We start from the raw sequence: 9931 nt of genomic DNA on the forward strand, positions 1-9931 counted from the left end.
GTCTCCATCTCCATTTACTCCGGTTCTTCTTGATCTATGTACTCATATTCTGCAACAACCCTTCCTCCATTGCTTCCGGCTCTTCCTCTCTAGCGGCTATAATAGCTGTTATTTCTTCCTCTGTAGATTCCCATAATGTTTCTCATGGGATTTGAAAATGGGCAATTGCAGGCATGACCAATATTTGAACCAGCTCGTAGTTAGTGATAACTGCCGCAACTTGTCGTGAACGCCAAGTAGATTGTGCCATCAGCTGGAGGCTTTTTAGCAGGAAGAACGACATGTTTAATGAAAAGGCTTCTGACTGCAGAAACTGAAGGTGAGCCAACACTCTGAAATGGTATTTGAATACAGTGGTATACCTCCCTTCGCAGGTTATGTACCTCATTACAAAACCTGCTACATCACCCCATGGGTGTGGTAATGAATTCCGGTCATATCCTCGCCCTTTTTGGACAACATTCTCACCAGCTTGCAGAAATGCTTCGGGGAACTCCAGGAGGGAGGTTCTTCATGAAAACCATCTTTGTCCTTGCTGTGGTAGCCCGTTGACCTCTGCGATGGCTTCCTCTGTGATAGGGATTTCTATTCCTCAAACCTGAGAGCTCTCCTCACCTAAATTGAGTGAAAATTTGATTTCAACTACTTCATTGAACCCTACAACCTGTCAAGGTAGACGTACCAACCTCCATTTATAAAAATCTGCCATACTTCCCTGTTGTTTTGGGCCACTGTTGTATCCTCTGGCTCATGGTGCACAACCAACCCACCCATCGTTGTAGGACGGTAACAACACGGTGGACACAGTCGGCAGGTAGGGGAAGAGTGGCTGCAATCCGCACTACAGTGGTGATGATAACAACACATGGCCGCGAGATACAAAGGTAGTGAAAGTGACGGGTGAATTCTTGGAAAGCACAACAATGATGGCGAGTTATGATAGTGTAATTGAATGATTACAATAATTAAATGCATTGTACTGGAGAAAGGACTGATGAGGTTTTTGGCGTACGAATTCAAATCCCAATGCGTCAGAATCATAATTTGACTCCCGTTCACATTGGATTTGGTAATGATGTGGTACGAATATAATTAATAATACGTTGTCGTTTGCTTATGACGGGACCCCCCCAAACTTAAATGTGGCCATCCACGACACGTAATAATCTCTTTAATGGAATATTTTAATTAAATCCATAAGAGTCAGTGGGGTGTACCTGGTGACCTACCTGGCGGTGGAGTAACAACAAAAATGATCGGTGGAGTAACAGAAACGGCGGAGTAACAACACCGACGAAGTAACAACAACGACAGAGTAACAGCACCGACGGAATAGTAGCAATGGAGTAACAACACTGATGGAGTAACAACACTGATGAAGTAACAACAACGACAAAGTAACAACACTGACGAAGTAATAGCAACGACGGAGTAATAGCATTGACGGAGTAATAGCAACGGAGTAACAACATCGATGTAGTAACAACAACGATGGAGTAACAACACCGACGAAGTAACAACACCGACGGACTAATAGCACCGACGGAGTAACAACAACGGAGTAACAAAATCGATGGAGTAACAGCAACAACGGAGTAACAACACCGACAGAGTAACAGCAACAGTGGAGTAACAACGTCGACGGAGTAACAACACTAACGAAGTAATAACAACGGCGGAGTAACAACATCGATGGAGTAACAACAACGGCGAAGTAACAACAATGGAGTAACAGCATCGACAGAGTAACAACACTGACGAAGTAATAACAACGGTGGAGTAACAGCATCGACGGAGTAACAACAACGGCGGAGTAACAACACCGATGAAGTAACAACAACGGTGGAGTTACAACACCGATGGAGTAACAACAATGGCATAGTAGTAGCACTTATGGAGTAACAACAATGGTGGAGTAACAAAACTGACGAAGTAATAGCAACAACGAAGTAACAGCACCGACGGAGTAACAACAATGGCGAAGTAACATCACCGACAGAGTAACAGCAATGGTGGAGTAACAACAATGGCAGAGTAACAACACCGACGAAGTAACAACATGAAATATTCCTTGGAAAATTTTCTTTCAACTCCTTCTTGTCATAATTTGATCATTATCCCTGCAAAAGGAAAACAAGTAAGTAGTACAACATATTAATTATATATATATATATATATATATATATATATATATATTAACAGGCAGAGAGAGCATTCTCTGCACCAACAACCATCAAACCAGAGTTATCAGAGAGATGTTTGATGAAGTCATCCTTAGAAGATGGACGATGGTATAATTTCAGACGATGTCCATTCACTAGGAAAGAAGTACGAGTTCCATCTATTGTAATTAGTCTGACTGTTCCATTGTCGAATGCAGCGTCCACTTCATAGGGTCCCATCCAATGAGTGCGAAGCTTCCCTTTAAAATATTTGAATCGGGAGTCATAGAGCAATGCCAAATCTCCTGTATGAAACACCTTGTTCTTGATGAATTTATCGTGCCACTTCATTCTCTACTGCTGAATAGCAGTAGTTTTCTAGATAGCCACTGAACGGATCTCATCTAACTCATTGAGTTGTTCCAACCAGTGTTTCTGGGCTTTTGATAAGTCTAATCCCACTTCCAAAGTTGTTCTGAGCGTGCTGATCTCAAATTCTACTGGGAACAAGGGGGATTTCCCATAGACTAACTCAAACGGTGAAAACCTGGTTGTATTCTTCCATGTCATCCTATACGCCCAAAGAGATTTTGGAAGTTTCTGAGACCAATCCCAGTGAAGACTCGGTACAGTTTTGTCAAGATATTTTCCAATACCTTGTTTGTACTCTCTACTTGTCCATTCGCCTGAGGATGGTAGGGAGTTGTCACTCTGTGTTTAACCCCGTATTTCTGCATAAGCCTTCCTATCATGTGGGATGTGAACTGTGCTCCTCCATCTGAAACAATCTCCCTTGGAGTACCATATCGAGCAAAAATCTCTTCAAAAAGAAAATCTGCAACCACTTGTTCTGTTGCTTTCGCCACAGCTCTGGCTTCCACCCACTTAGTTACATAATCGATGCAAACTAGAATGTAAACCTTCTGGTGAGACGGTGGGTTGAAAGGTCCAACGAAGTCAATGGCCCATTTTTCAAAAGGTTCGAGGACTATCTAGGGTTGTAGTGGCATCTCATCCGATTTCCCAGGTTGTCCCATTCGTTGACAGCTGTCACATCTTCGGACGTAATCTCGAGCATCAAGAAATATAGAAGGCCAGTAGTATCCCATTTGCAACACCTTGTGGCCTATTCTTTTATCTGTGAAATTTCCTCCACAAGGGCCATCATGGGCAGCCTTCAGTATTTCATAGATTTCATCCTCTGATACACAGCATTGAATCTGTTGATCAACCCTTGTATGAAAGAGGTACCTTGCCATCCACAAATATCGGGTACTTTGATGAATAATTTTCCATTGATCCCTGTTTGACAAATGATGAGGTAACTTCCCTATAGCAAGATAGTTAGCAATATCGGCATACCATGGAGTGTTAGTGGAAATTGCAAAAATATGTTCATCTGGAAAACAATCTTCGATGGGTGTACCTTTAACATTATTTTCTAGCCTAGACAGAAAATCAACAACCACATTATCCTTACCTAGTTTATCTACTATGGTAATGTCAAACTCTTGAAGTAATAAAAGCCATCTTGTAATACGACCAGGAGTAATGGATTTATTCATCAGATACTTGATTGCTGCATGATCAGTATGTACAAAGGTGGGGTACCCGGTAATATAATTTTGGAACTTGTTGATGGCGTAGATGACAGTGAGGAATTCTTTTTCAGTCACTATGTAGTTCAACTTAGATGGAGCCAAGTTCTTACTAATATAGTAGACTGCACATGGTACCTTATCCACTTGATGTCCCAAAACTACTGCAACTATTGTCTGAGAAGCATCCGCATGGATATGGAATGGTAATGTCCAGTCCAGCCCTTGAAGGATCGGAGCACTACAGAAAAGTTCCTTGATCTTCACAAAGGCTGCATCACAGTCATTTGTCCACACAAAATCTGCATCTTTTGTCAGCAATTGAAAAAGTGGATGGGCTACTTTAGAAAAGTTTTCTATAAAGCGCCTGTAATAACCAGCACAACCAATAAAGCTACGTACTTGTGTGGGTGTTTTAGGTATCGAGAAATGCAATATTACCTTTATCTTAGCTGGGTCCATTTGAATTCCAACAGCTGAAAGTAAATGTCCCAAAACTATTCCTTCCTCCATCATCATGTGGCATTTTATCGTACTCAAGGAGACACGTGCCCGTTTACATCTTTCAAGTACTTTTTTTAGATTTTCCAACCCCTCCTTGAATGAATCCCCATATGGAGTGAAATCATCCATATAAATCTCAACACTGTCACATACCATATCAGAGAAAATCCCAAAAATTGCCCTTTGGAATGTTGCAGGTGCATTACAGATATCAAATGGGAAGACCCGGTATGTGAAAGTTCCCCAAGGACATGTGAAAGTGGTTTTATCCTAATCTTCAGGGGCTATTTGGATCTGGTTATACCCACTAAATCCATTCAGGAAGGAGAAGAATTTCTTCCCGGCCAGAGTATTTAATACTTGGTCAATGAATGGTAACAAAAAATGGTCTTTCTGTGTTGCCTTATTTAATTCTCTATAATCCACGCATATCTACCATTTACCATTTTTCTTAGGAACCATCACTAATGGGGAAACCCATTGACTGTTCGAAATGGGGTAGATAAATCCCACATCCAATAGCTTTTGAAGTTCTTCCTTGACAATGTTTTTCAGAGCAGGGTTCATCCTTCTCTAAGGTTGTCTCACAGGACGACAGTCCTCTTTGATGTATATATGATGGGTGCATAAATTGGCAGGAATCCCTTTCATGTCTGTATAGTCCCAGGCAAACGCTTCCTTGTGTTCTCGAAGAACATCCAAGAGTTGTTTCGTCTAGGATTCTGACAGATCTAGATTGATATTCAGGGTCTTCCCTGGCTCTATTTCCACCGAAATGTTGTCATGGGACGTAGCTATAAGTATCTCATCAAATCCATCGGCTGTTCTAATACTTTCATGCATTTCACAACTCAAGACAGACTCTAGAATTCGCTGATTTGAGTTTGAAACAGAACAAGGATCACTAATAAAAGTGGTAATTGTATCATCTTTTGTTTCTGTTTTCAACTAAAGGGCCTGTCCAATAGTAAGGACTGGCCTTAATTCCTCATTTTCAGATTCAGATTCTTCCTTTGGTAAAGGTTTCTTGCGGGCTGATGGTTTTGCTGATGGACTAGGTTTTGCAGGAGGATATAACATTAAATTCTTAGTACTCTATCCATTCGAGATAACCATATGTCCAAATCGACACCCAATATAAGCATCTGCAGTTTCCAGCCACGGTCTTCCCAGAATCAGGGGATGGCCACCAGCTGGGGATTGCATTTGCAGCACTAGGAAATCCACAGGGTAGTGCCATGAATCAACTGAGATTGTAATATATTCTAACTTCCCTACCAGTTTAACCATAGATCGATCTGCCAGCTCTAACATAGTAGGTGTAGGTTTCAAGTTCCGAAGACCTAATGCCTGCATAGTCTCAGCAATAATGACATTTATGGCAGCGCCCAAATCTACCAGCACATTTGGAATTTCTATTCCATTAATTTGCGCAGTTAAAATTTGGTTCCCCGGATCCCCATATTTCACAGGCATGATTTTCCCCATCATAAAATCCGATAGCTTTCCCACCACATGAATGGTGAGTGGGTCCCTTGATTTCTTTTTAGGCTTCTTAGCATAATATTCTGTGAGAGTTTTTGCATATAGGTACATCCCTCATAGCTTCCAGCAGGGGAATCTTAACTAACAAATTTATATCTCCCCTAACAAATCGAACTCAGCTTGAGGGATCTGTTTACTAAAAGCCAACCTTTCTGGATAGGGTGGTTTAGCTTGGTGTTTTTGAGTAACTAGCGGCTGAGGAGGTGTATGATTTTTGCTGACTTGGTTTGATTCCTCTTCAACCATTTATGGTTCCTTTACCTCATTTCCAACTTGTTCAGTGATATCAAGTGAGGGTTGAGCATCTACTACCTGCCCAGATCTTAAATTCATCTCATACAATTCTGCGATGGAGATGCTATATGAAGGTAGGTTGAGGGTGTCAGCTTGTTAAGCCCCTTTATTGTTAGGATTTGGATTGGGTTGGATGGGAAGTTGAGGATGAACAGGCTGATTACCAGGGGGTACATTAGAGGGAAACTGGAGTTGTTGTTGTGGCATTGACTGGGGAAACTGGCTAGGAGGAGAAGGTCCTCACCAGTTGGAAGCCCATGAGGAACTCGAACTAGCTTGAGGAGCCCATTGCTGCCAAGGTGGAAACTGGTACTGGGGCCACATAGGTGGATAAGGCATGGACTGGGGACCCATATTAAAATTACTAAAATATTGGGATGGATCTAGAAACATACCTTGATTTCCCATTGATGGATGAGGTTTCCTTGGATTTTTAGGCCCCATAAAGTATAGTTGCTCCATCTCTTCGCCCGTGCCTTGAAAAAATGCTTTCAATCTTGGAAAGGATGGGCATGAACTTGTCACATGATTCAACTCACAGATTGCACATTCCTCTACAAAGTTTAATGGGAATTCCCTCTGTGGGTGTTTCTTCCTGCACTTTGCGCAGAATATAGCCATAGTTCTTTCCAATTCTAGTTGTTTCTATTTTACTTGCAGCGTGTCTATTTGTTGAGACAGGGTACTCGGGATCTCAATCCTCAAGCTGTCCAACAGATTTCCTATTTCTGCTTTTGTGACACCTCCACTAGATACTTTTGTTGACTGAATCCCTTGTTTATTCCTTGCAACTCCCCTTGAGCACTAGATGCACAACTCACATATGGTGTCAAAGTTCTCCTTTGATATATCTCCTATTCCGACTATATTTAACAATACCAAAGAGTCCTCTCGAAAGGCTTGGAGAAGGATAATTTTCAAAATTTCCTTATCCAGGTCAAAGTGACTTGATCTCTTCATCCGAATTTAAACAGGAGTGCAACAAATTACAGAGGTAACCATAAACATAGAGATGCAGCGGAAATAATACTTCATTTAATTAATGTAAAATACTGAAATATGCTTACAAACAACAATAAAAATAAACCAACTAGGGCGATGGTAGCTTATCTCTGAGAAGAGATGTGGCAGCTACATGCCTCTGAACTATCTTACAATGAAGCTCAAGGGCCTTTTTATTATTGAACAATAAGAGCAAACCCTAAACAACCAAAACCCTAACCCGAGGAGATGTAACACCAAGAGTTTATTGGCCCTGTTGGGGTGAGTTGGACAACCAACTTCCCGGGGTCGCGACTTGGTCATATTATCTTCGTTTGACGCGCATGATAGCCTGTTGGGAAGATCTCTTCGAGGACTACGACAAAAAAGATGATTTTAGGTAGAAAATCGCTAGCAGTAGATTTCCCAAAAAACGTCGTTTAGGGCCTCAAAACGGCTTTGGAAGTTTATGTTAGGATATTCCGACACATAGGATATAGTTAAGTTCAACTTGGTCTAGTTTAGAGTTAGGTATAGAGTTAGGTAAAGTGTGTTTCTTTACCGTTGTACATATTGTAACTTACAATCCGACGGTCACGATATGTAGTGATCCGACGGTTCACTCTCACCTCGGTATTATCGACACTTGATCCGTGGCTTGACACCCGATTGGTCCATGAGTTCTATTTAAAGCGCATGGAGGGTCATTGTTCGGGTAATCCGTGCATGAGAGAAGCTTATGTAAATTTTCATTCTTTGATTAATAAATTGTCTGTACCCACGTTGGGACAGGCCGTGGACTGTTTCCCTCCTTGCACTCTGAGGGTTTTAACCACGTCAAAAATACTGGTGTACTGATTTGAGATCTGGTTGTGAGCGGTGTCCTTTTGGTATTCTTTCTGAGGAACTTACCCTGTAAATTCCTACATGGTATCAGAGCTATTTGAGGGCCGCGTCCGTTGGTGATCCAAATCTGAAGCTGGTAGAACTGCATGCGGCTGTCGTTTCCTAGATCTGCTGTTTCTGACTGCTTTCGGGCCGAGAGGACTGCTCTGTTGCGTTCGGAGCATCTGTTTCAGTGAGGAACCCCTTTCGTTTCACGCGAAAAGGTTTCCGGTAGCCCTAGCTGCGTCATTTTTCAGATCGGGAGGTATACAGTGTTTTTTTTTTGCAGTTTACTGTCATTTTCTCTCTGCTTATTTCGGTTTCGGTTTATTTAGCCTTTTTTTTTTCCCGGATCTATACCTTTCATTTCTGCATATGCTCTTTGCCCTGCGACTCTGTGCGATCTGGGCAAATCAGAAACAGAAAGAAAGGATTTTTCTCATGCGTATGCTCTTTTCCCTGCACCTTAGTGTGATCTTGGAAAATCAGAAACATTGAGAAAAATATTTAGTTTTTCGGTTAAAAGCTAACTTTGAGATTTTTTTTTAAAAAAAATTCTAGTTTTTTGGCTAAAGCTAACTTTGAGCCGTAAGGTTCGTTTTTCTTTGCATATTCGTGTTGGGTTTTGTGTTTTGTGTTTTGTAGGGGAAAAGAGCCTTCCCAAGGCAAGCACGCAAATCGAGGCCCCCCCCCCCCCCCCTCTCTCTCTCTCTCTCTCTCTCTCTCAAATATTTTGTATAGATCAATTGGTTCAAAGACTTTTTAAGAGAGTAGAGGTCTTGGGTTCAAGTCTCCATTTTGTGGGGGCGGATTTTTTCATTCCCGCACATTCGCGCACTTTGCCGGCAACGTCAACAATTTTTTTTTTTCAAAAAGCCATAACTTCTTCATCCGGAAGCCTTTTTCAGAGCCGTTTTTTTTAAAACCGCCTATTTTTTCGAGATCTATCCATTGGACCACTTACTTTCAGCATCTTCAGCTTCAGTTTTTTTTCAAAAAATGGAAAGTCCATGCCAAGTCATTCTTGACAGCACTAACTACTTCCAATGGGTAGCCTACATGGGAGATTTACTTAGAAGTAAAGGTCTCTTCAGAATAGCCACAGACCAAGAGAAGAAACCCAAAGATGAAGACAAGGCCGAAAAATGGGAAAATAGACAAGATCAAGCACGTGGTTTGATAGGAATGTCTGTTTCTCCTGATCTTAGATTCCACATTGCAGAAATTGAAACTCCTCATGAAGCATTAGAAAAACTTGCTAAAGTTTTTGGGATTAAAAATGAAATTAGAGCCCATCAACTTGAGAATGAGTTGCTTACTTTGGATCCTAATAATTTTTCTTGCATTGAAGATTTCTTGTCCAAATTCAAGACCCTTAGATATCTCTTGGAAGGTGTTAAAGTTAAGAAAGAAGATGGTAACCTTATTTATTCCATCCTTACTAAGTTGGGACCAGCCTACTCTGTATTTGTTTCCACTTTCCATTCTACAAGGGAAGCTTTCATTTGTCAAGGCAAAGACTACAAACCCCCTTCCTTTGACTCCTTTTGTGATTCCTTAATAAGAGAACAAGAAAAACTCTTACACCTTGGTCTTCTTAATCTTGGAAACTCTTCCTCGAAAGCGTTAGCCGCCCAGCAGCAACCAAATTCAAAGAATCCTAAGAAGTCTTATCCTCAAAGGAATGGTCCTAAACCAACTCAGCCTCAAGATGAAAGATCATTTCAGCAAAATGACAAGACCAATAAAAACAAATGGAAGAGGACTGACAGACATTGTAACTTTTGTAATCGAGATGGCCACTTAGAATCTAAATGCTTTAAGAAGATGGAAGCCTTGGAAGCCGCAATGAAGAAACATAACATCCATCTGGAGCCTACTTCAACTTCCGGAACGGCACTTTCTGCATGTCATCGTCAATCATCTCAGTCTGGTTATGCATTAAATGTATCTTCTTCTTCT

The 9931-nt window shown here is 41.3% G+C and overlaps 1 protein-coding gene across 1 annotated transcript; it reads right to left on the reverse strand.

The window, feature by feature from the left end:
* Positions 1 to 5359: 5359 nt before the first annotated feature.
* LOC149203589 (uncharacterized) lies at positions 5360 to 5860 on the reverse strand. Its single transcript, XM_089401927.1, has one exon. It carries the CDS (start codon positions 5858 to 5860, stop codon positions 5360 to 5362), a length of 501 nt encoding a protein of 166 aa, XP_089258053.1.
* Between the last annotated feature and the right edge of the window lie 4071 nt (positions 5861 to 9931).

Source organism: Pinus tabuliformis, chromosome 2_1, assembly GCF_031772625.1.
Source record: "Pinus tabuliformis cultivar Carrire ecotype Pingquan chromosome 2_1, CPIR1, whole genome shotgun sequence".
Classification (NCBI taxonomy): domain Eukaryota; kingdom Viridiplantae; phylum Streptophyta; class Pinopsida; order Pinales; family Pinaceae; genus Pinus; species Pinus tabuliformis.

Bases quoted from the DNA above. Each gene is read 5' to 3' on its own strand.
- LOC149203589 (XM_089401927.1), bottom strand. From the start codon at position 5,860: ATGTACCTATATGCAAAAACTCTCACAGAATATTATGCTAAGAAGCCT.